We start from the raw sequence: 27793 nt of genomic DNA, 5'->3' as shown, positions 1-27793 counted from the left end.
TCCATAAAGGCGAAAAATAGTGGTATAGATAAGAAATAGTTTCTCCTACGTCCTCGGATTATAGGAGAAACTATTTCTTATCTATACCACTATTTTTCGCCTTTATGGAGTTCAGGTTCTATTATTCCTACTCCTTTAGTTTTTCTTCTTACTATCTGCATGTTTCTCTATGCGTTAATTTAATTATTTATTTTTACCGTATCCATCACATAGGGGGCACCACATATTATTTTGACTACTATTACATTATGTCCTAGATACGGTCAATATGTAGTATGTATTATATATTTAATCTTATTGTAATCATTAAATTACATTCTCTGTCGGATCAACGATGATTAATATATGCTTATATTTATATTTTACTTATATTTCTTACCTTTGATTCTAATATTTCTAAATTTTTTTAACTTTTATTATCTTCTTTCGATTTATTTATATTCGATTTACATCCGGCCTATACTGGCTTATATTTGGTTAGATTTAAATTACTTAGCATATATTGATCATCACAGAAACAGAGAACTTCTTGTCGTTTTTTGCCTTCATTCTGGGTGGTTGGCCCCAGTTGAAGTCATCTAGATTGTCGGTAAAAAGCGATAATATATATATATATATTTTTATTTTTATTTTTTTTTTGCGTTTTCTTAGATCCTTGATGGTATTATTATTGAATTGATTTACTTATTCCAATGGTTCTTTATATAATCCTTAATATTATAGACATTATGGGTGTATTGCATGATTGTTTGCAACTGCATTGACTCATAAATATTATTTACATATTAGTTACAGTTATTGTCGTTTTAACTTTCTTTATTTTTTATCAATAATTATAAATATATATATATATACACACACACACACACAAGGTGCTACCCAAATGTTCCTGAAATTTGAATGTTGTGCGGGAACTACATCTAGTTCAGACTTGTGGTGCTAGGTAACACTGCATGTATCCTGTCACGTGGCTTCAGGCTGGCTGGCTGGATAGAGTCATTGAATATTTATGCGCAGTTCTTTGGCAGTGTGTTTTGTGTGGTTTGCAATTGTTGTGATGGCTGATGTGAGAGAGCAACGTGCTTGCATCAAGTTTTGTTTTCTTCTTAATGATGCAGCATCAGAAACCCATAAGAAGTTGTAACAAACTTTTGGTGACAATGCTCTCAGTTAGACGCAGGCCCACTACTGGTTTAATCGATTTAAAAACGGTCGAATGTCAGTTGATGACAAGACGATTGCCCTGGGCATCCATCATCGAACACCACCCCAGAAAATGTTGCAAAAGGTGGGGCTGCGATCCGTGAAGACCGCAGATGGACCATCCACGAAATTTGTGGTATTATAGGACTATATACAGCACTTGCCAGCGGATTTTGTAAGATGAGCTGAATATGAGAAGGATTGCGGCCAAGTTGATGCCACAGTTACTGAGTGAAGACCAAAAGCAGCATCACATGGAAGTTAGCAGAGATCTTCAAAATGGGTCAGGAGTGATCAAAACTTTCTTTGCCGGGTGGCTAAGGCGCCTGCCTTGCAACCCAAAGGTCATGGTTTCGTATCCCGCCTCGAGCTTGGATCAAAGTACTGCAAAAAACCTTGGGAGGTGCACTATGGCCACAGAAGCCGATGCGCCAATAACTACCAAAAAAAAAAAAAAAAAAAAAAACCTTCCTTTCTATGGTCGTTACTGGTGACAAAAGTTGGATTTAACCCAGAAACCAAGCAACAATCATCGTAGTGGAAGAGCCCATCTTTGCCCAACCGAAGAAAGCCCGACAAGTGAGAGTGAGGAGCAATGTGAAATCCACGCTGATCTGTTTTTTTTTTTTTTTTTTGACATCAACGGGATTATCCATAAAGAATTCATCCTTCCTGTCCAGACCGTCAATGCAAAGTTCTACTGCGACATCCTGAGGCAGTTAAGGGAAGCTGTCAGGAGGAAATGTTCAGTGAAGTGGCGCGCAAAGAACTGGGTCCTTCATGATGACAATGTGCCACCCCCCGTGCCTTCTTTCTATTCCCAAGAATGAAAATCAAGCTGAAGGGTCGAAGATTTGACAGCGTAGAGGATATCCAAACTGAATCGCAGGCGATGTTCAACACTATGACGAAGAAGGACTTTCAGGATGCATTCAAATCATGGGAGAAGCTCTGGTATTGGTGTTTACGCTCTCAAGGGGACGACTTCGAAGGTGATGGTGATGAATAAGACCTGGGGTGTCTAATTTATTTAATAAATACATTTCGGGAACTTTTAGGTAGCACCTCATGTATATATAATCTGAATTATCTTCTGGCCATCTTTTGTTATGTTCTTGAACTGTAACCTTTTTTTTTTGGATCAACCAGGGAGTGTTTAATGTTGTGAACACGTATTTCCTTGACTTATTAGCTTAGTAGCAAACAATTTTTATGTTTCAGAATTGTTAACTTGTTTCCTTTTCCTGATATTGGGATCTATTCAGATGTTTTGTTATGCTTTATGTTGAATGATAAAAAAATTATATGGAATATGAAGGTTCTCCACACTGGTGAAATTCATCACTGGACAGTGTCACGCAACTAAGTGTACTATGTTTACATATTACACTTAGTTATGACACTGTCCAGTGATGAATTTTTATTGTATCATTGTAAAACAGTCATGACAGGTAAAATATGGAATTTTATTTAAAATCCATTATTACTGCAAGGCTAGATTAATTTAAGTCATATTTTAATATTTAAAGTAAACTCATACAGTTGAACATTGATATATGTATTTAGAAAGATATATTGAATATTTTCCTTTTCAGACGTGGTGGGACAATAAAATACACTCATTGGGCTATCCATTTTGGATGACTCTCTTCCCCAAAATTCTTCTGGCATTGGTAATAAATGTATTAGATGGTGTTTATCATCGCATTGCTTTATGGTTGAATAACAGAGGTATGCGTAATTTAATATGTTGGTAAATATATCAATAATAACTTGTTTCTTGCTGTTATGAATATTTCTTCGACAGATGTAACCATGGCTGATAATTGTTATAAATTTTTGGGTGGTTCATTTTTGTAATACAGTAGTCAGAAATATTATCTTTTGAGAACAATAGAAAAGTCAGAACCAGTTCTTTAACAGATTCAAATATTCCAAAATTTTAGCAGTCTTATAATTTCCATATTTTTATTTAATTGTGCGAATCTTAGACCCAACTAGATTAAGATATAATTTTAATTAAGTATTTGAATTTTTTTTTTTTGATTTAACTATTAATTGTTATACAGTGCTTATTATCTTGCAGTAATTACCTTTATTATCAGCTTTGTGTTTTAAAACCTCTGCCAGTTCTAGGTTTAGTCATATACACAATTAAACAAGTGATAAGGATATCAAAGTAAAGTAAAAAAAAAGTGAAATGACATCATAAGAGAACAATTGACCATCTAATGGCTAGTCATAGGCCATGCATATCCTCAATGCTAAACTCTGTTGGCTTGTTCTTTTATAATTTGTGTTAGTATTTTGCGTAGTGATTGTAATCCCTTGTTTGGGGGATGAAATTGGAAAAGGAAAAAATTGTAAAAAAAAAAATTAACCTAACAGCCCTCTTTTGAATGGAGTCTAGAAGCCTTAGAGAGGTTTTGGATGCACCATCCCAGATATGGAAACAATATTCCATGGTATAGTGGATTTGAGATTTGTACAGAATGAACAGCTGCTTGGAAAAAAAGTAATGGCAAGAGCAAGAGAGAGAATCTAGTGTTTTAGATGCAGAAGAATCAATATTTGTGATGTGCTTATACAGAGAGAGAGAGTGTGCGAGTGAGCGAGCGATTACAAGTCAGGGTAATCCCTAATAGAGATATGTGATCTTGCCTAGAAATCTAAGTGTCATCAAAGATAAGCATAGTGGCAGACGAATCCTTTTTGCTAGATATAATACAGAATTGAAATCAACTAAATTTTCTTTCTCCCACTGCAGAATTATGTGGAAAATTTTGACTAGAAATCCTATGAGGTCAATAATATACAAGAGGAAAAGAGTGGGAACACTAGCATTAGTGGAGAAGTTAGACAGCCATCTACTGTCAATACTGTCACCAGCTTGATCAGTCACAGAGAAAGCTGAATATCCAATTACAAAAAGCAGTTGGCAAACCATAAGATTGAAGCGTATTTAGCCAAACACAATCAAAAGCCTAGGAAATCTCAAGAGCAATTGCTTAAGTTTCTGCAGATTTTTCTATTGAATTTGACCATAGATGGGTAACATAAGCCAGTGTATCACCACTGGATTAACAGCAAAGGAATCCATACTGGCGATCATTGATCAGATGAAGGTTTTTAGATAGTTTAGGAGTTGGCAGTTAATGAATTTTTCCATTACTTTAAGTGCAGTAGAACGATAATTAGATGGGAGGAATTTGTTACCCTTTTTAGAAACTGGCTGCATATGAGAAAATTTCCAACCAGAAAGGAAAACACCAGGGGAATAAGGAAGTGTAAAAAACACCTAGAACAGGAGTAAGTTCAGGAGCACAGAATTTGAGAACAAGTGGAGAAATATCATCAGGACCTGGCAGTTTTTTGGCATCAAGACTGTTCAAAATTCTTCTAATCTTTTTACTGGAAGACCACAGGAGGTATTGAATGGAGTGTACTGGGAAGTGGAAGGAGGAGGTTTAAAAGATCATTGATACATGAGTTAGAAGAAAAGCAGGATGCTAGCAGGTCATCTTTATTGCTAGCTGAGATGGCAATAAAACAATCCAATTTTGACAGAGGTAGGAATAGAGATGGGCAAAACTTGCTGCCAATAGCTTTGGCAACAGATCAGAATGCTGGAATCCCATTTTGACAAGAAGCAAGTTTTCTACCCTTAGCCTGTTCAAAATCCAGTTTCGACTAATTGATAATTGCTTTACAATTGTTGTGAGCTTTGGTATAGGCAGAAAATGAACCTGGAGATTATGATGCAAGCCAGCCAATTGCGATATGCAACGTTCTTATCTTCAACCGCCTTAGGACATTTATTGGAAAACCATGGCTTAAATAAAGGATGAGATTTTAAAGTGAAGTGTGGAATAAAGGATTTCATCCCTACAAGAATAGCACCACCCTGCATGGTCTTCAATGTTTGTAAACTAATAGCTGTTTTTAACTCAGCATTTTACACTGGTTTCAGAAATGTTATTAGTTTTTTCATATCTCATACCATTTGTTCACAAGTCACTTAAGTTGATGTTATCAGTTGTATTGTTGAATGTATTACGTTAGGAGTAAATGCTGGGAATTTGTGAACTAAATCTTTACACGTTGGTGGCACTGCCTTCAGTCATTTGTTTTCTTGACCTTCAGAGCTCCATACATTTGGATGCAAGCTAATTGCAATATGCGACATTCTTATCTTCAACGGCCTTAGCACAGTTATTGGAAAACCAAGGTTTAGATAAAGATTGGGGGTTTTTAAGGTGGAATGTGGAATAAAGGATTTCATTCCTACAAGAGTACTTTCACTGATACAGTCTGGGCAGATGTTGACATCAGAAGATTTAAAACTGTAATCCAACCAAGGATAAGAAGAAAAGAAATCTTGCAGATCATCCCATTTTTGCATTCATGCAATGCCAAACAACATGAGGTTGAGAATGGCCATGAGAGAAAGGTTCCATTGGAGAAGAGACCATCACTAATTTGTGATCTGAGGTGCCTATAGAACAACTCACTTTGACAGTGTACTTGGAATTGGTTTTTGTTAGAAAAAGATAATGATTGGTGGCTGTGTGGTTAGGATTGCCTAATATTGTTGTAGGTCAATGAAAAATCTGTGTAGGTTCATTATTAATTGTAAAAGCCTAGCATCTTGACCAGCCGAGTCTGCGTGACAAGAAATTGGAAGCCAGCTGTAGTTGCAAACATTAAAATCACCCAGAAATATTGCCTCACTGTTGGGATAGTTGGACTGGAGAAAGTCAATTTTCAGAGTAAGAAAGTGAGAGTTCCAAGTAATTAGTTGAGTTGGGAGAGTAATAGAGGCAACAAATGAATTTGGCAGAATGGGGTAAAGAGATTTTAAGCCAGAGAAGATCAAAAAGAGGAAATTCCAAATTACTAAGTTTCTGACAGGTAATATCAGAGTGGACATATGCACATGTATCACTTTGAAGTGAAAGGATTTGGATAACTGAGATGAACACTGGTTGAATCAACTGAACTGATAATTGGGATTCTGTCAGAAAAGTACATGGGCCTTGGCAGACTATAAGTGGAAATTATTGACATTGGAACTGAGACCACATATATATTTGTGATATGAACAAGGAAGCGTTTGGGAGGTTTAGATATTTTCACAGATAAGTTTTTCCTATTAGTTTATCAATTCATGATGTATTCAGTTTAGTAAGAAAGGGTAGGGAGGACGTGTTGTATGAAATAATGAAATTTTTGGAAATTTCATTAATGAAATAATGTGGCCTCACAATACCCACATACTTGAACTCCCTCCAGTTACTATCTGATGGAGTAGAGAGAGGCAGAGATTATACACTAGCTGATCTGAAAGCCTCCTACAGAGTTACAGGTTCAGTCCGATGGCTGTCTAGTGGCTGGCCTGTAAACATCATTTTAGAGCTGTATCCTCAACATGCAAGAAAGATTGGAACTCTCCATGATACCCATCATAACCTCAAAAGACATCAGTTATATTGCATGATGGAAGAGATTGGGGAGGGGGAGTTGCTGCAACTTTGCTCTGGAGACTGAACATGGGTTCCACCACTTCAAGCCTCCAATAAGCAAAGTGGTGGTATTGCACTGGTTGATGAGTCCTCTACCACCTAGATATTATTAATATTAAATTCTGTTACCAAATAAATTAGTCCATAATGCTACTGTATTTCCTCTGCATATTTTTGTTTATTGTACTGATTGAATTTTCTTATATACATAGTTTCCTTAATTTTCCTTTTGGTAATATCTCTTTCCCTGACAATTATTTTGAAATTATTTAAATTTCAAGCATTTAGGTATTCATATACATGTTCTGCTGTCTCCAATCTCTTAATGTTTCCCTTTTCTATGTGATTATTTAAACACTTCATCTATATTCATTTCTATTTTCATCCCCCCCCTCTGGGTCTGTTTTGATATGTGGAGTCTGAGTGCTATTTTGAATTGAAAATATGTTTTATGAAAGGCATCATGTTTTACAGAGGAGTAGAAAACTGAAACTATGTATTTCTGTGTTATTTTAAAAGAAAACAAAACTTTATAGAAAATCATACTGGAATTTTAATAGGAAAATAAAAGCCTTTACATGAACTGAAAGGAGAATGGTATTAACGTGATGTTTCGAGAGCTATTTGGTTCTGTTCTGAGGATAAAGAACACTAGAGCAAGGCTTACAGTTGTAATGTTAATGCTTAGGACTATAGCATACATTTCCCTATTAAAATAATCCTGAGGGCATGCATTTCAGCCATTTTGGCTGGTACATCTTCCTTTAGATTTCTTTGTTTTCAGTATAAAGGTGCAAGATCCCTCCTGAAATATCAGGTTAATAATTTCCCCACCTCTAGTTCACTTCATGTAACAGCTTTTATTTACCTATTCAAATTCTCTCTTGATTTTCTATACAGTAATGTGTTTTCTTTCAAGCTTGTTTTTTTTTCGATTAGTATTTGCTAGTGGTTTTATTAACCATTTGTATATATCTGCTAGTGGTTTTATTAACCATTTGTATATATCTGCTAGTGGTTTTATTAACCATTTGTATATATCTGCTAGTGGTTTTATTAACTGTGTCATGCACAAACCCATTCTTAGTAAGAGTTGTAGAGATTTGATGATTCTCTTTTATATATATATATATATATATTTTTTTTTTTTGTCAGCTGGTTTAAATTATAACTAACATAATGTTTGAAGGCATAATTTTTTTATATGCTTTGATCATGAATAGAATTCTGAGAACTGATATATCTGAGAATTTAATTAACAAGTACAAAACAATGTTGAGAAAAAGTCGAGTTAGAATTGAAATTGAAATTAAAATTGAAAAAAAGTGTACAATACTGCTCAGACACAATAGGAGGGAGTACATGATGAGAATCTGCTCAATCAATTTGGCTCTGGAGTGACTGTACAAGGCTGATGGAGTAGAATTTTTCTCAGCATTGGTCTGTGCTTGTTAGCAGAAAAGGCTGTTTCTACAGGGATGGGATACACTTATATAGAAGGGGTGCAAGGATATTTTCTGATACTATTGAGGTGGTGTTAGGTGGGTTTGAAAACTGCTAACCTAGGGGAAGGTTTCCACAGACTACTAAATTAACAGTAGCAGCAGGCAGAGGTTAAAGTGATTCTTGCAGTGCTTCTATTAGAACTTGCAGTAGCCTGGACAGCAAGGTGTTGCAGATTTCAATACCTGCTGCTTGTTCCTTGTGGAATAAATTGCAGACATACTTGTATGTACAACTAATGTTCAAAGGTTTAGGCCCAAATAGATGTCAGTTGAACTAATGAGACTCGTGGTAGAGAGGGAAAATGCATGGGATGCATATAAATTATCAGGTGACACAGAAACCTATGGTAGATATAAGCTAGTCTGTAATAAAGTCACAAAGGAAGTTAGGCAATTGAAGGCGGATTATGAGAAATCTTTGGCAAAGGATGGAAAAAAAAAAAAAAAAAAAAAAAAAAAGGCAAAGACTTCTTTACTTATACAGGGTGTTTCAGAACTTCTAAGAGGGGTAGGGTACATCCTGACAACTCGAAATCATATAGCAATGTGGGGTCGGAAATGCTTTCCTGAAGCGATGTTGTACACAGAAGCACCATAAAAAGAAAAGAGACCGTAAGTGAGAAATCGTTTTAATAATACATGAAAAGAAGCAAAAGGTACATGGATTAAAGTAAGTGTTCGAAGTTTCTTCAACCTCGTATTGCTTTCGCACAGTGGTACCTTGGAAAATGTGCTACAAATCCCCTTTTTCCTGCTGAAGTGTTGTTTTCTGATGAGGCATCCTTCACAAGGGAAGGAATTTTCAACACGCATAACGAGCATATCTGGGCGGTCGAGAACCCGCATGCAATACGACGTCGTGCAGCACAGATTCGATTTTCGGTCAATGTATGGGCCGGTATTATGGGAGATCACCTCATCGGACCTTACCTGTTACCGTGTCGTCTAACCGGACCTATCTACTTGATCTTTCTGCAGCAAGTATTGCCACAACTTTTGAGAGATGAACAGATTTCTGCATCGACGCAACAGACAATGTGGTTCCAACACGATGGAGCCCAACACGATGGGCTCCATCGTGTTGGAACCACATTATAGCGGAGAACCCCATTATAGCGGAGATGTTCGTAACTACCTGGATGTCACATTTGGTCAACAGTGGATCGGACGTGGTGGTCCCGTGCGTTGGCCTGCTCGGTCACCCGACCTATCATGTCTTGATTTTTATTTCTGGGGTCATATGAAATCGCTAGTTTATGACACCCCTGTTGATAATGCTGAGGAGCTGGTTGCAAGAATCGCAGTAGCTGCCGAAGAAATTCGAAATTCGCCTGGAGTATTCCAGAATGTTCGGATGTCCATGCGTCGGAGATGTGAGGCGTGCATTGTAGCCCGTGGAAGAAACTTCGAACACTTACTTTAATCCATGTACCTTTTGCTTCTTTTCATGTATTATTAAAACGATTTCTCACTTACGGTCTCTTTTCTTTTTATGGTGCTTCTGTGTACAACACTGCTTCAGGAAAGCATTTCCGACCCCACATTGCTATATGATTTCGAGTTGTCAGGATGTACCCTACCCCTCTTAGAAGTTTTGAAACGTTTAACTGAAACACCCTGTATAATCTCTAAATGGATGGAGATGAATCAGAATGGTCTGCTTGATATTGAAGGTTTGACAATACATAATCCTGCTCAGATAGCTGCCAAACTGAATGAAACCTGTATATCTGTCACTCAGATATACAGAATACAGATTGATTCTAAATTATTGTCTGGATTTCTGTGTCTTATAATTTTCAAACCATAAATAACAAATTAAAACTGCTTATGGAATATGAAAGTGTAACTCAAAAAGTTTTATTTGGCAACACTACTCACCGCATTGATGTCTGGGAGATATTGACAGCATTACTTCAAAATGGCGACTGTTCAAGGCAATGTGTGTTCTTTGGTTTTTCGAAACAAAGTTTGTTATCACAACATCTTTGCAGAACTTGGTATGGAAAAGATCCACCTTCAGAGAAAAGCATTTTGCATTTACATTCATACAAGAGAAATTCTATAGGGACGCAGAGAACAGAAGCTTATTAAACTCTAATAGGGGAACTAAATGATTTTTTAATAAGTGAGAGCAAAGTGGAGGAGAAATTGTTGAAGTTAAACATAAAAAAGACACCTGGGATGGATGGGATCTATCAAGTTATATTAAAAGATGTGGCAAAGGAAGAAGTAAACCCTTAGCCACAATTATGAGAGCATTGTTGGACTCAGGGAGGTCCCCACGGACTGGAGATGTGCAAATGTATATCCAATTCACAAAGGGGAATAAAAGGGTGACATGAATAATTACAGACCTGTTTGTTTAACTTCTATTTGGGGGAAAATTATGGAGTCACTGGTTAAAAAACATTGCAGGATCATTTAGACAAGACTGCAGTAATAATTCAGACAGAGTATGGGTTTGTTAAAGGGAAGTCTTGTCTGACCAATTTGAATGGATACTACGATGCGGTCACAAAGGAACTGGATGCAAAAAATAATTTGATATCATATACTTGGATTTCAGAACAGTTTTAGATGCTGTTGCATATGGAAGACTGCTGTACAAATTGAGCAGTATGGCATTAAGGGCAAGTTGCTACAATACAATGGATAAAAGGATGGTTGAGTGGGAGAAGACACAGAATGGTAATCAATGAACACTGCTCTTCATGGACTAACGTTATTAGTTTAGTCCTCCAGGGTTTGGTGTTGGGCCCATTGTTGTTTTGTATATTTATCAGTGATATTGATGAAGGTGTATCAGGCTTAATGTTGAAGTTCTCAGTTCATACAAAGGTTGGCAGAGTGGTTAATAACAGTAATGAGAATATGCTACTGCAACAATATTTAGAAAAATTAAGCAGATAGGTTGAGAAGTGGCAACTGAAGTTTAACATTGACAAATGCAAAGTACTGCATATGGAGAGCAGTAACCCTAGAGAATTGTACCAACTGTGTGGCATTACCCTCAGGGTAGTGGAGAATGAAAGAGACCTGGGGGTAATTGTGAAGTCAGACATGAAGTTTTCTGAGCAGTGCAGACAGGGCTGCCAGAGCAGCTCAAGAGATCTTGTTTGATGATATACAGGAATTTTGCTAGCAGGGATAAGGAGTTGATTATCCTTTTGTATAAGGTAATGGTCAGGCCACACCTTGAGTATTGCGTACAGGTCTGGAGACCTTATTTTAGGAAGTGTGTAGAGTTGTTAGAATGAGTACAGAGAAGGGCAACAAGACTTGTGAGGGGAACAAAGGAGTGCTCTCGTAAAGAAAGGCTTAAGTTCTGCAAATTGCAGTGTCTGGAGACTAGCACCTGCGAGGTGATATGATTGAGGTATGTAAGGCCTTGAATGGATTGAGCTGGCTCACTGCTGATGGGATTCTTCCTCTTGCTCAGATTACAAACCTGAGTGGAAATAAATTGAAGAAAGACAGTTGTCAAATAGATGGGCCGAAATTTTCCTTTAGCCAGCATCTAGTTGATTTCCGGAACAAACTTCCATCTGTCATTGTGGAAGTTGATAGCTTAAATAAATTCAAGGAAGAAATGGATAAACTTTTGGAGCAAATGGATGGGTGGAATGGGAAGTTTTTTTTTTTTTTTTTGGCTGATGCTGTATATGCTTGCTTTCTTGCATCATATGCCTCTGCTAATGCTAGGAGTACAGTAAATAAATTTAAAGTACAGATCAAATCATCAATTTCAGACATTGGAGATATCAGAGATATGGTGTCATTCAGATATACAGGTTGATTCTAAATTATTGTCTGGATTTCTGTGGCTTATAATTTTCAAACCGTAAATAACAAATTAAAACTGCATGTGGAATATGAAAGTGTAACTCAAAAAGTTTTATTTGACAACACTACTCACCGCATTGATGTCTGGCAGATATTGACAGCATTACTTCAAAATGGCGACTGTTCAAAGCAATGTGCGTTCTTTGAAACAATGTCTGTTATCACAACATGCAGAACTTGGTATGGAAAAGATCCACCTTCAGAGAATACTATCTAATGTTGATTAAAGCAATTTCAAGAGACTGGTAGTGTTCTGCACCCAAAAGGAGCGGGAAGACCGAGCACCTCGCAGAAAGATATTGATCAAATCCACAAAGCGTTTTCTTTAAGCCCACAAAAATCAACTAGACGAGCTTCTTTGCAGTTAGGTATACCACAGACAACTGTTTGGAAGGTTGTTCATAACCACCTTCACCACCATGCCTACAAACTACAGATTGTGTAGGCTTTAAAGCCGAATGATAAACTCCGCCGTTTCCAGTTTTCCCAAGACATTTTGTCAAACATCAAAACTGATGAAAATTACCTTCGGAGATGGAAATTTAGTGATGAAGCAACGTTTTAGGCATCAAGGAGGATAAATCATCATAACTGCAGAATATCGGGATCAGAAAACCCTCACGCCATTTGAGAATTCGAAAGAGATAGTCCAAAGGTCAATGTTTGGCATGCTTTTTCATGTTCGTAAGTTTTGGGGTCCTTTTTATTTGCAGAAAAAACAGTGATAGCGGTGACCTATCTGGACATGTTAGAGCTGTATCTCTTACCCCAGTTGGAAAATCATCAGCCAAGTGTGGTGTTCCAGCAAGATGGTGCACCACCACATTGGGCTCTTATTGTCCGAGAATTTCTTGACATGCATTTTCCTGGGCAATGGGTTGGGCGTGGTGGACCGATTCTGTGGCCTCCACGCTCACCCAATCTTGCCTCACTTGATTTCTTCCTGTGAGGATATGTGAAGGACATTGTGTACAAGACCTGTGTTGACCAAAAAAGACAAAATGTTGACCATCTTGAACAGCAAACGGATGTCAGATGTACTGATGAGACTCATGGCAGAAAAGAATTTGTTGGATGCATATAAATTATCAGGTAATACAGAATCCTACAGTAGATATAAACTAGTCTACAATCAAATCACAGAGAAGGTTAGGCAGGCTGAAGAAGATTATGAGAAGTCTCTGGCAAAGAATGCAAAGATAAGCAGGAAAGACTGCTTTACTTATGTAAACACCAGAAGAAAGGGGCTGAATCACGTTAGTCCACACTAGATATGAATGGTTCAACTGTTAATGATCCTGCTCAAGTTTCCGACAAACTGAATAGGTATTTTGCATTGGCATACACAAATGAGGACTTTTTTAGGGATAGGTAGGCCAGAAGGGCATCAAATTCTAACGGAGCTGAATTATTTTGTGATAAGTGAGAGGAAAGTTGAGGAGAAATTGTTGAAGCTAAATGTAAAAATAGTCTCCTAGGGAGTCACCTTTTTTGCTTTAGTATAACTGTCCAGTTATACTAAAGCAAAAAAGGTAAGCAAACCTTTAACCATGATTATGAGAGCATCTTGTATTTAGGGAGGATCCCTATGGACTGAAGGTATGCAAATGTAATGCCAAAAGCACAGAGGGGGATTGAAGGGAGACAGACCTGTTATCTTGACCTCTGTTCCAGGAAGAATAACGGAGTCAGTTGTTAAAGAAGTGACTCAGGACCATGCAGACAGGAATCTAGTTTTACTGTAGTCACAGCATGGATTTGTTAAGGAACAATCTTGTTTAATCAGTCTAATGGGATACTATGCCACAGTAACCTAGGGAAAACTGGATCTGTCCAGTTATATTAAAGCAAAAAAAGGTAAGCAAACCTTTAACCATGATTATGAGAGCATCTTGTATTCAGGGAGGATCCGTATGGACTGAAGATATGCAAATGTAATGCCAATTCACAGAGGGGGATCAAAGAGAGACAGACCTGTTATCTTGACTTCTGTTCCAGGAAGAACAATGGAGTCACTTGTTAAAGAAGTAATGCAGGACCATGTAGACAGGAATCTACTGTCTACATGGTCTAATTTTACTGCAGTCACAGCATGGATTTGTTAAGGGTCAATCTTGCTTAATCAGTCTAATGGGATACGATGTCACAGTAACAATGGAACTAGATGCAAAATAATTGGATATCTTATCAAAAAAAATTGGACATCATATATGAAGGGTGATCATTTAATTTGCAGACTGGGGTAAGATCTTATCTTAATTGTCATCTGAATTTTCTGTGGATTTCTTCTTCTTGAAATACTCTCCCTTTAACTTGACACACTTTTGCCCCATTGTAACCATGCATTAAATGCTTCTTGCAAGCTATTTTTCGAAAGACTGCAAAGCGCTTCCTGTGAAGTGAAACGTTTGCCTTTCAGAGTTTTCTTCAGACTTGGAAACAGGAAGAAATCATACAGGGCTGAGTACGATGAATAAGGGGGATGTGGCAGAACCTCGGCACCTATGGCAGTAATCACTGCCTGCGCAATATTAGCCATATGGAGCCTGGCATTGTCTTGATGGAGAAACAACTCTACACTGGAAAGTTTGGTCACACCAGAATTTGGCCGTCCTACCAAGACACTCATTACCATACACTTCATTCATCTCTTGAACTGTTTCTGATGCATTTAAGTCCCATCTGACACAATAATGAATCACATTAAATCTGTATGACAGACATGATATTTGTGTCAGAATGATTTTCAGTGAAACATGGCTAAAAAAACTCTTCACGCAAGCTGTACAATGCTAGCTAAACAAGCACTCTAGCATGTACACACAGAGTCTGCTCAGTAGTGATCAGGGAGAGTGCCTCTAGCAGCAGTTATGGAAAATTTGTGCAGTAGACATAAAATCTTGCACCAGTCCACAAATTAAATGATCATCCTTCGTATTTAGATTTCAAAATTTTGGTACTGTTGCACATAAAATACTGCTAAGCAAATTGGAGAAGAGTGGCATTAATGGTAAGTTACTGCTACGGATAAAGGAATTAAGTGGGAGAAGACATAGCAGTTGTCAATGGGCACTACACTTCTTGGACTAATTTTATTAGTGGAGTACCCCACGGCTCAGTGCTGGGCCCATTGTTGTTTTCATTATTTATTAGTGATACTGATAAAGGCATATCAGGCTTAATGTTTAAGCTTGCAGATGATATGTAGGCTGTCAAGGTTGCAGCAACATATCTTTATTACTATTATTAATGACAGTAATCAGGGTATGCTACTGCAACAAGATCTAGACAAATTAGGATGATGGACTTAGAAATGGCAGTTGAAGTTTAATATTGACAAATGAAAGGTACTTCATTTTGGGAGCAGTAATCTCAGATTAATGTACCAGCTGTGTGGTACCACACCCAGGCAGTGGAGAATGAAAAAGGAGTTAATTGTGCAGTCAGATATGAGGTCCTCTGAGTATTGCAGACAGGCTGCCAGGACAGCTCATGGGGTTTTGTCAATGATATACAGAAATTTTTGCAAGCAGGGATAAGAAGATGATTATCTCATTGTATAAGGCAATTGTTAGGCCACATCTTGAGTACTGCATACAAGTCTGGAAGCCTAATTTTAGAAAGGATGTGGCTCTGTTGGAATGGATGCAGAGAAGACACCCATTTAGATTGGTGAGGGGAGCAAAAGGATGTTCTTGCCATGAAAGGCCTCAGTTTTATATATTGCAGCATCTGGAGTGTAGGTACCTGAAAGTAGTTTTGATTAAGATATTTAACGCTTTTGATTGAATTGAAGAAAAGTAACACTGTTTGGAAGAAAGGTAACACCGAGAGCGAAAGAGAAAACCCAGGTTTTTAGATGCAGAGGAAGCAATATTTGTAATGTGCTTATGCCAAGAGAGATTAGAAGTGAGGTTAATCCCTGATAGAGATATATGATCTTGCTTGGAAATCTCTGTTATCAAAGATAAGCATTGGAGGAGAAGAGTCTTTTTTTGCAAGATATAAGACAGGGCTGAGTTTTACAAGGATTGAAATCAATTAAGTTATCTTTGCCCCACTGGAGAATTATCCGGAGATCAGCAATTTAAGGAATTGGTAATGGATATTTAAGAAGTTGAAGCTATGTGTGCAGGGCAAGATTTCTCTAAATGGAAGATGGAATGCAATGCGCTATCATCAGCAAAACTATGGATAGGATTTCTAGTCAATGGAAGAAGGACATTAATATGCAAGTGGAAAAGAGCGGAGAAAAAAAATTAGCATTGGGGAATACCAGCATTAGTGGAGAAGTTAGAAGACAAAGAGCCATCTCTACCATTACCCAGAGTAAGTGGTCTGAGAAAAAACTGGATACCCAATTACAAAAAACAGTTTTCATACCATAACTAAGTATATTTAGAAGACCTTTATGCTAAACATGATCAAGGGCCTTTGAAATGTCAAGAGCAGCTGTTTGAGTTTGACTAAACCTTTCCATTCAATTTGTCCCTAGATGAGTAATATAAGCCAGAATATCACCAGCGGATTGACACTGATAGAATCTGTAGTGGTAATAATTGATCAGATGGAAGGTTTCTAGATAGTTTGAGTTGATGATTAATTGATTTCTCCATTACTTTAGAAAGAATAGAAGTAAGTGCATTGTGGCGATAATTATATGGGAGGGATTTTGTCACTGTTTTTAGGTACTGACTGGAAATGAGAAAATTTCCAAACAGAAGGGAAAACACCTTTGGAATAAGAAAGTGCAAAACAGGTGGCGCAGAATAGGAGTAAGCTCAGAGCACTGGTTTTGAGAACAAGTGGAAAAATACCATCAGGACCTGATACTTTCTTGGCATCAAGACCTGTTCAAAATTCGTCAGACATCCTTTTGATGGAAGACCACAGGAGGCATTGAATGGATTGTACTGGGAATGGCAGGAGGTAGTTTACCAAGATCATCAATATGTGAGTTAGAAGAAAAGTAGGACACTAGCAGGTCAGCTTTATCTTCGGCTGAAGTGGCAATAGAACCGTTTGGTTTTGACAGAGGTGGGAATGGAGATAGGCAAAAGTTATGGTTAATAGCTTTTCAAGAGACCAGAATGCTTGACTGCCATTTGGACAAGAAGCAAGTTTTCTACTCTTAGCATTTTCAAAATCTAGTTTTGACTGATTAATAACTGGTTTACAACTGTTACAAGTTTTGGTGTAATCAGAAAATAAACCTGGAAATTTGGATGCAAGCCAATTACAATATGCAACATTCTCATCTTGTATAGCCTTGACACATTACTTGGAAAATCAAAGTTTAGACAGAGGATGAGATTTTAAGGTGGAGTGTGGAATAAAAGATTTCACAAGAATAATTTCACCGACAAGATCTAAGCAAATGTTGATATCAGTCGATTAGAAACAATAATCTGACCAATAAAAAGAAGAAAAGAAATCAAAGTTCATCATCCCATTTTGCATTTTTGTAATTCCAAACAACATGAGGTAGTAATAGTAGTGGTAGCAGTCGCATGTGATGCAAGAAAGCAAGTGTATGAGCTTATGCAGCATCAGCCAAAAAAAAAAAAAAAAAAAAAATCACACCACTCCCTTCAAATGCCTGTCCAGTTCCTCCTTAAATTTATTCAACCTATCAACTTCCACAACGACAGATGGAAGTTTGTTCCAGCAATTAACCACTCGCTGGCTAAAGGCAAATTTCCGCACATCTATTCTACATCTGTCCTTTCTTAATTTGAATTTATGCCCCCTTAGGTTCGTAATCTGAACAAGTGGAAGGATCCCATTAGAATTCAGCGTGCTCAGCCCATTCAAGGCCTTATATACCTCAATCAGATCACTGCGCAGGTGCCTGGTCCCCAGCCACTGCAATTTGCAGAACTGAAGCCTCTCTTGGTAAGAGAATCCCTTCATTCCCCTCACCAATCTTGTTGCCCTTCTCTGTACACGCTCAAGCAAATCTACATCCTTCCTAAAATGAGGCCTCCAGACCTGTACGCAGTACTCATGGCGTGGCCTGACCATTGCCTTATACAGAGGGACAATTACCTCCTTTTCCCTGCTAGCAAAATTCCTATACAGGGTGATTCACTACCAGTGCGAGTAATTGTGCAGTCAGATATGAAGTTTTCTGAGCAATGCAGACAGGCTGCAAGGGCAGGTCATGGGGTTTTGTCAATAATATACAGGGTGACTCACTACCAGTGCGACAAACTTGCAGGAGGTGTAGGGGGCACAAAGACGAATCGGAATCACATAGCATTGCAGGGTCCAAAATGCCTTCGTCGTGCGGTAGAGGACATTGAACGGGAGGTCGCGTGAACAGCGATCCCGCTGGAAGTCACCATTTGCAAACCGTTTCTGTTGAAGAAACCAAGTAGCAAAAGTCATCCGGAGTGGATAATCCGTAGGCTCCAATGATTGGACCCATTGCAGATGGTATGAACTCATTTGGTTTGTTGACAGTATCCATACAGTGGATTGGGAAATACCCAATCGTTGGCCTATCGCTCGAGTACTCGTACTCAGATTGCCTTCTGCAAGATGTAGGATATTCTCCTTATTGTCTGGCGTCCTCATCATTCGCTCTCGATTCATGGTACCTCTCGTGAAACAACCAGTCTCATGTAACCTTCTGTGCACACACGCGAAAATCGTATGATGAGGAGCACGCCTGTGCGGGAAACGTTCCTGGTACAAGCGCAGAGCAGCGCGCCCATTACAGTCCGCTGCTCCATACGCGAGGTGCATGTTGCCCAGTTCAACGTTTGAATACTCGTCCATTCTACTGCCTCGGGAACCGGTTCGCAAATGCTGACTTCCAGCGGGATCGCTGTTTACGCGACCTCCCGTTCAACGTCCTCTACCGCATGATGAAGGCATTTTGCACCCTGCAATGCTATGTGATTCCGATTCATCTTTGTGTCCCCTACACCTCCTGCAAGTTTGTCGCACTGGTAGTGAGTCACCCTGTATATTATTGACGAAACCCCATGACCTGCCCTTGCAGCCTGTCTGCATTGCTCAGAAAACTTCATATCTGACTGCACAATTACTCCCAGGTCTTTTTCATTTTCTACCACCGTAAGTGTAGTACTACACTTAGGTTGGTTACAACACAGTTGGTACGTTTCTCTGGGGTTACTTCTACCCATATGCAGTACTTTGCATTTGTCAAGGTTAAACTTCAGTTACCACTTCTTAGCCCATCTGCTCAAATTATCTAGATCCTGTTGCAGTAGCACACTGCCATTACTGTCATTAACAACCCTGCCAACCTTTGTATCATCTGCAAACTTCGACATTAAGCCTGATATACCTTCATATCAGGCTTCATATAGGTTGAGAATGGCCATGAAGGAAAGCTCCATTGGAGAAGAGATCATCACCATCTTGTGATCGAAGATACTTAGAGGACCGCTCACCTTGCTCATGTACTTAGAAGTGTTGTTTGTGAGAAAAAGATCAAGTGTGTTGGCTGTGTGGTTAGGATTGTCTTGTAGTCTGGATTGTTGTAATAAACTTTCATGTGGTGTTATAAAGGTGGGTATTTTGAATAAATTCAAGGCAGAAGAACTGGATAAGTAGTTAGAGTGGTTGGATAGGTAAAATGGGAAAGTGTTGGCCTTTTTTTCTCCCTTATGCTGTATAAGCTTGCTTTCTTCAATTTTTACTACTTCTACTACTAACAATAATCTTTTCTTCCTTCTCAAGTTTAAGTTTAAAGACAGGTTGATAACTAGAAATATGGGAACATATATAGAAGCAGTAGAGGTGAATTTGTTTGGTAACTAAATTTAACATTACAATTAAAAAAAAAAAAAAAAAAAATTCCGGTCTTCCTCATCTAAAAGATTACAATCACTGTATAGACCAAGGGCCCACAGGCTGTGTGTAGTCCATTCCTTTTATTCCTTCATATTGTGCAAACCTGTAGCCATGTTGGCAGTCTTATGTGGATAATATAAAAAAATATGTTCCTGAAGCATATCAGATGTTATATGGAATTCAGTTATTTGATACATTATGGAATAAACAGTTTGATACATTATGGAATAAACAGTTTGATACATTATGGAAGAAACAATTTGATACATTATGGAAGAAACAATTTGATACAATATGGAAGAAAATTGAGTATAATTGACAACTTTACAAATTTACAATCCCATGTTGTTCTACTTTAAAACTACCTTTCTGTTTTTATGGCTGTAAAGTCAGTTGTATAAAATTAGGGGTTTACCATTCACCTAGACCAGTGAATGGTAAACCTTCTCAAACTATCTGTGATGAAGGACCAGTTTCTTTTATTTCCAATCCATTGCAGACCAGTACTTCTGTAAAATACAAATCTTTTGCGGATTGGTAGTGGATGGATCGTTGGGAACTGGAAACGTCCGTAACCAATTTCCAGTTCGTTGCGACCAGTAACAAACAGTTCGTGTACCGCCACCGGCCCGCAGACCACACTTTGAGTAGCACTGTCCTAGACCATAGGACAGTGCTACTCAAAGCTACTCATTTCCTTATCATAGATATAACACTCCAGTGTGCAGTACACAGTGATTCCATCCATCTAGCAAAACACAAAAAATATAAAATATCATAAATGACTGGAACTTGTGGGTTTGGTCACTCACACACTAGCAAGACTTTTGTAAATTTATTGGATGATTGTTTTCTGCAGCAGCATGTTCGAGAGGCAACCAGAGAGGGTAATACTCTTGATCTGGTTATCAGCAGTGATTATTCGTGCATCACGAATGTGCAGGTAAAGGAACCACTAGTTGGCAGTGATCACAGTGTACTGATGCGGGATTTACTTAAAGATATATTTACCATCAAGGGTAAAGGGAAGGGATTTTGTTTTCGTACAGTTGACAACAATGGTCTCAGTCAGTTTCTAAATTCTGTACAGTGGGACCAACTGATGATGTTACCAACAGCAAATTCTAAATGGGAAGCATTCAAGGAATTAATCGTGGAAGCTACTAGGCTTTTCATACCAATTAAGACATGCTGTTCAAGGATTAGGCCTAAATGCATGTCAGATGACTAATGAGACTCGTGACAGAGAAGAAAAATGCATGGGACGCATATAAATTGACATGTGATACAGAAGCCTATGATAGATATAAGCTAGTCTGTAATCAAGTAAGGAGGTTAGACAAGCAAAGGCAGATTGTGAGAAATCTTTGGCAAAGGATGCAAAGACTTCTTTACTTATATAAACTCTAGAAGGAAGAGGATGAATCAGATTGGTCCACTTGATGTTGATGGTTTGACTGATTGTTGATGATCCTGCTGAGATAGCTGACAAACTGAATGACTATTTTGCATTTACATTCACACATGGAAATTCTTTAGGGAAGTGAAGGATAGAAGCTTATTAAACTCTAACAGGGAGCATAATGATTTTGTAATAACTGAGAGTAAACTGGAGTAGAAATTGTTGAAGTTAAACAGAGGAAAGTCACCTTGGGTGGATGGGATATATCTAGTTATATTAAAGGAGGTCGCAAAGTAAGTAAGCAAACCCTTAACCATAATTATGACAGCATTCTTGTACTCGGGAGAAGTTTCCACACACTGGAGATGTGCGAATGTATCCACAATTCACAAAGGGGGATCAAAAGTTGACACGAGTAATTACGGACCTATTAGTTTAACTTCTATTCTGGAAAAATAATGGAGTTACTGGTTCAAGAAGCATTGCAGGATCATCTAGACAAGATGCAGTAATAATTCAGACAAAGCATTTGTTAAGAGAAAGGTTTGTTAAGAGAAAGTCTTGTCTGACATATCTGAATGGATACTGATATGTGGCTATAAAGGAGCTGGATGCAAAAAATTATTTTGATATCGTATACTTCGATTTCAGGAAAGCTTTTGATACTCTTGTGCATGGAAGACTACTTTCAAGAGATTGGAGCAGTATAGTATTAAGAGGAAAGTTGCTACAATGGGATAAAAGGGTGTGTTGAGTGGGAGATGGCAGAGAGTGGTAATCAATGAATGTGCTGCTCTTCGTGGACTAATTTGTTATTGGAGTCTCATAGGGTTCAGTGTTGGGCCCACTGTTGTTTTCTATATTTATCAATGATATTAGCATTAGCATTAGTAGAGGCATATCATGCAAGAAAGCAAGCTTATGCAGCATCAGCCAAAAAAATAAAACAACTTCCACTTCACAACTCCGTTCGTTCGAAATACCAGTCCAGCTGAGCCTTCAATTTATTAAGGCTATCAACTTCCACAACAAGGGATGGAAATCTGTTCCACCAACCAACTACCCTCTGGCTAAAAGCAAATTTCCGCACACCTATCCTACATCTGTCTTTCCTCAATTTGAATTTATGCCCTCTCAGGTGATTATTCTGAGCAAGAGGAAGAATCCCATCAGCATTGAGCATGCTCAAACCATTCAAGGCTTTATACACCTCTATCAGATCACTTCGCCGGTGCCTAGTCTGCAGACACTGTAATTTGCAAAACTTAAGCCTTTCTCCGTAAGAGCAACCCTTTGTTACATTCACTAATCTTGTTGCCCTTCTCTATATTCATTCCAGCAGCTCTACATCCTTCTTGAAATGAGGTCTCCAGGCCTGTATATGGTACTCAAGGTGTGGACTGACCATTGCTTTATACAAGGGAATAATCACCTCCTTATCCCTGCTAGAAAAATTTCTGTATATCATTGACAAGACACCATGAGCTACTCTTGCAGCCCATCTGCACTGCTCAGAGAACTTCATATCTGCCTGCACAATTACCCTCAGGTCCTTTTCATTCTCTACCACAGTCAGTGTAGTACCATAGAGTTGATACGTTGCTCTGGGGTTGCTGTTTCCCATATGTAGTACTTTACATTTGGCAATGTTAAACTTCATTTGCCACCTCTCAGCCCATCTGCTCAACCTTTCCAGATCCTGTTGCAGCAGCATAGTGTCAGTAGTGTCCTTAACATTCTTGCCAACCTTTGTATCGTCTGCAAACTTGGACATTAAGCTTGATATACCATCATCAGTATTATTTATAAATACAGAAAACACTAATTGACCCAACAATGAACCCTGAGGGACACCACTAATAATATTAGTCCACGTTGAGCAGTGTCTATTAATTACCACTCTGTCTTCTCCCCCTCAACCACCCCTTTATCCATAGCAGTAATTTGCCTCCAATGCCACACTGCTCCAATTTGTGCAGCAGTCTTCCATGTGCAACAGTATCAAAAGCCTTTCTAAGATCCAAGTATATAATATCAAAGTTATTCCCTGCATCCAGTTCTTTTGTGACTGCATCAGAGTATCCAATCAAATTGGTCAGGCAAGACTTCCCTTTAACAAAACCATGCTGTGTCCGAGCTATAACTGAAGTCTTGTCTAGATGATCCTGCAGTGCTTCTTTAACCAGTGCCTACATTAATTTTCCTGGAACAGAAGTTAAACTCACAGGTCTATAATTACTTGTGTCAGCCTTTGATCCTCCTTTGTGAATTGGGGTCACATCTGCACATCTCTAGTCCATGGGTACTTCCCTGAGTCCAAGGAAGCTCTCATAATTATGGCTAAGGGTTTGCTTACTTCCTTTGCTGCCTCCTTTAATATAACTGGATAGATTCCATCCACCCCAGGTGCCTTTATTGTGTTTATATTCAACAATTTCTCCTCCACTTTACTCAGTTATTACAAGATTCTCTAGCTTACTGCCAGAGTTGAATACACCTCTGGCATTCCCCTCTCTGAATAACTCCTCATGTGTGAATGTCGATGCAAAATATTCATTTAGTTTATTAGTTACCTGAGCAGGACCATCAACAGTTGAGCCATCGATATCAAGTGGACCAATCTGATTCAACCGCTTCCTTCTATAGTTTATATAAGTAAAGAACTCTTTGCTGTTTTTCTTTGCATCCCTTGCCAAAAATTTCTCGTAATCTGCCTTCGCCTGCCGAACCTCCTTTGTAATTTGGTTACAGATCAACTTGTATCTATCATAGGCTTCTGTGTCACGTGTTAATTTGTATGTATCCCATGCATTTTTCTTCTCTGCCATATGTCTCATTAGTTCATCTGACATCCATTTAGGCCTAAACCTTGAACAATATTTCTGAGTTGGTATGCAAAGCCTAGTAGCTTCCAAGATAAGTTCTTTGAATGCTTCCCATTTTCAATTTGCTGTTGGTAACATCATCAGTTGAACCCACTGTATAAAATTTAAATACTGTCTCAGTCCATCGTAGTCGCCTTTACGAAAGCAATAACTCTTCCCTTTACCCCTAATGGTAGTTACCTCTTTGAGTAAATCCCAATTCAGCACACTGTGATCACTTGCACCTAGTGGTTCATTTATCTGCAGATTCTTAATGCACGAAGAATCACTACTGATAATCAAATCAAGAGTATTACTCCCTCTAGTTGCCTCCCAAACATGCTGATGTAGAAAACAATCATCCAATAAATCCACAAAAGCCTTGCTAGTGTGTGAGTGACCAGCCCCCAAATTCCAGTCAATATCTGGGAAATTAAAAGCCCCCATTATAAGACTCTCCGATTTACTGGCCCACTCTATTTCCCTGTACAGTTTCTTATTATATTCATCAGAGTCATTAGGTCTATAGCACACTCCTACTCTCAATTTTGATCTCCCAATGCTTATGTCACACCAAACTGACTCGACACTGCACTGTCCAGCAATGTCGACTGGCTTCACTTCCTTGGATTTTATGTATTTCTTAACTAGCATAACCCCTCCTCCCTTCCTACCCTATCTATCCTTTCTGTAGACATTGTACTCCCCAAATTTGAGTTCTGCATTCCTTATATCTGTGTGACACCACGTCTCTGAAATCCCAACAATATCTGCCTTTGATGTTTTGAGCAATATCTCAAATTCATCAAATTTATTTACTAAACTCCTAGCATTGGTGTACACGCAAGTATACATGCACCTGTTCTTTTTCTTAGCTGCCCTAACACGACCTATGTGTTTATTTGTACCCCAATGATTCCTAGCAGTCTCTGAACTATCCTGCATCCTATTTTCCAGGCTGCGGCTCATTCCAATAGAAGCAGTGCAAGAATCACTTTCACCTCTGCCAGTGGCTACTGTAATCTATTAGTCCTTGTATTCCCCCGATCTAGCAGTTTTCCGACCCACCTAACACTGCCTCGACAGCATCAGCAAACATTCTTGCACCCTTTCTATTTAAGTGTATCCCATCCCAGTAGAAACAGTCTCTCCTGTTAACAAGTACAGACCAGGCTGAAAAAAATTCTACCCCTTGAGCCTTGCACAATCCTTCCAGGGCCGAATTGATCGTCAGGGCTCTCATCATCTCCCTCCTATCGTGTCTGGGCAGAATTGCAGACTCTTTCAAATTCAACCCTAATTCATGGCTTTTTTTCAACAGTGACCTGTACTTGTTAAGTAATTCCGCCGGTCTCCTACTCTTAATAACATTAGTGCCAACGTGTAAAACTATATCACCTTTTGTCCCCTTAAAAGATGATATTAGCATCAGCATTAGTAGAGGCATTTGATGCAAGAAAGCAAGCTTATGCAGCATCAGCCAAAAAAAAAAAAAAAAAAACCCCACTTCCACTTCACCCCTCTGTTCGTTGAAAATACTTGTCCAACTGAGCCTTAAACTTATTCAGGCTATCAACCTCCACTACAAGGGATGGAAGTCTGTTCCACCAACCAACCACCCGCTGGCTAAAGGCAAATTTCCGTACATCTATTCATCAATTTATCTGTCTGTAAATCTGTACATCTGTCTTTCCTCAATTTGAATTTATGCCCTCTCAGGTGATTTTTCTGAGCTAGAGGAAAAATCCCATCAGCACTGAGCATGCTTAAACCATTCAAGGCTTTATACACCTCTATCAGATCACCTCGCTGGTGCCTAGTCTCCAGACACTGTAATTTGCAAAACTTAAGCCTTTCTTCGTAAGAGCACCCCTTTGTTCCATTCACTAATCTTGTTGCCCTTCTCTGTACTCGTTCCAGCAGCTCTACATCCTTCTTGAAATGAGGCCTCCAGACCTGTATACCGTACTCTAGGTGTGGCCTGGCCATTGCCTTATACAATGGAATAATCACCTCCTTATCCCTGCTGGAAAAATTCCTGTATATCATTGACAAGACACCATGAGCTACTCTTGCAGCCCGTCTGCACTGCTCAGAGAACTTCATATCTGCCTGCACAACCACCCCCAAGTCCCTTTCATTCTCTACCACTGTCAGTGTAGTACCACAGAGTTTATACGTTGCTCTGGGGTTGCTGTTTCCCATGTGTAGTACTTTACATTTGTCAATGTTAAACTTCATTTGCCACCTCTGAGCTCATCTGCTCAACCTTTCCAGATCCTGTTGCAGCAGCATAGTGTCAGTAGTGTCCTTGACAACCCTGCCAACCTTTGTATCGTCTGCAAACTTGGACATTAAGCTTGTTATACCATCATCAATATCATTTATAAATACAGAAAACAATAATGGACCCAACACTGAGCCCTGAGGGACTCCACTAATAACATTAGTCCACGATGAGCAGTGTCCATTGATTACCACTCTCTGTCTTCTCCCCCTCAACCACCCCTTTATCCATAGCAGCAATTTGCCTCCAATGTCACACTGCTCCAATTTGTGTAGCAGTCTTCCATATGCAACAGTATCAAAAGCCTTTCTAAGATCCAAGTATATAATATCAAAGTTATTCCCTGCATCCAGTTCTTTTGTGACTGCATCATAGTATCCAATCAAGTTGGTCAGGCAAGACTTCCCCTTAACAAAACCATGCTGTGTCTGAGCTATAACTGAAGTCTTGTCTAAATGATCCTGCAGTGCTTCTTTAACCAGTGCCTCCATTAATTTTCCTGGAACAGAAGTTAAGCTCACAGGTCTATAATTACTTGTGTCAGCCTTTGATCCTCCTTTGTGAATTGGGGTCACATTTGCACATTTCTAGTCTATGGGTACCTCCCCTGAGTCTAAGGAACCTCTCATAATTATGGCTAAGGGTTTGCTTACTTCCTTTGCTGCCTCCTTTAATATAACTGGATAGATCCCATCCACCCCGGGTGCCTTTCTTTATCTTCAACAGTTTCTCCTCCACTTTACTCCCAGTTATTTCAAGATTCTGTAGCTTACTGCTAGAGTTGAATACACCTCTGGCATTCCCCTTGCTGAATAACTCCTCATGTGTGAATGTCGATTCAAAATATTCATTTAGTTTGTTAGCTACCTGAGCAGGATCATCAACAGTTGACCCATCAATATCAAGTGGACCAATCTGATTCATCCCCTTCCTTCTAGAGTTTACATAAGTAAAGAACTCTTTGCTGTTTTTCTTTGCATCCCTTGCCAAGGATTTCTCGTAATCTGCCTTCGCCTGCCTAACCTCCTTTGTAACTTGGTTGCATATCAACTTGTATCTATCATAGGCTTCTGTGTCATGTGTTAATTTGTAAGTATCCCATGCATTTTTCTTCTCTGCCATATGCCTCATTAGTTCATCTGACATCCATTTTGGCCTAAACCTTGACCAATATTTCTTAGTTGGTATGTAAAGCCTAGTAGCTTCCAAGATAAGTTCTTTGAATGCTTCCCATTTTGAATTTGCTGTTGGTAACATCATCAATTGGTCCCACTGTATAGAATTTAAATACTGTCTCAGTCCATCGTAGTCGCCTTTACGGAAGCAATAACCCTTCC

The 27793-nt window shown here is 38.7% G+C and overlaps 1 protein-coding gene across 5 annotated transcripts in view; it reads left to right on the top strand.

Moving 5' to 3' along the window:
* The window catches only part of LOC150083375 (anoctamin-8-like), a 423636-nt gene that overhangs the window by 243600 nt on the left and 152243 nt on the right, over positions 1–27793 (top strand). For all 5 annotated transcript variants that reach the window (XM_090377999.1, XM_090377998.1, XM_090378001.1 and 2 more), the window contains one exon: positions 2799–2934. In XM_090377999.1, the coding sequence (XP_090234125.1) occupies positions 2799–2934 (136 nt within the window). The remainder of the gene's footprint in view (positions 1–2798; positions 2935–27793) is intronic.

The sequence above is a fragment of the Mastigoproctus giganteus genome, chromosome 7 (genome assembly GCF_048544385.1).
Source record: "Mastigoproctus giganteus isolate SK-2022 chromosome 7, ASM4854438v1, whole genome shotgun sequence".
NCBI classification, from domain to species: domain Eukaryota; kingdom Metazoa; phylum Arthropoda; class Arachnida; order Uropygi; family Thelyphonidae; genus Mastigoproctus; species Mastigoproctus giganteus.
The sequence above is the reverse complement of the archived record's forward strand: the minus strand, read 5'-3'. Positions and strand labels throughout refer to the sequence as shown.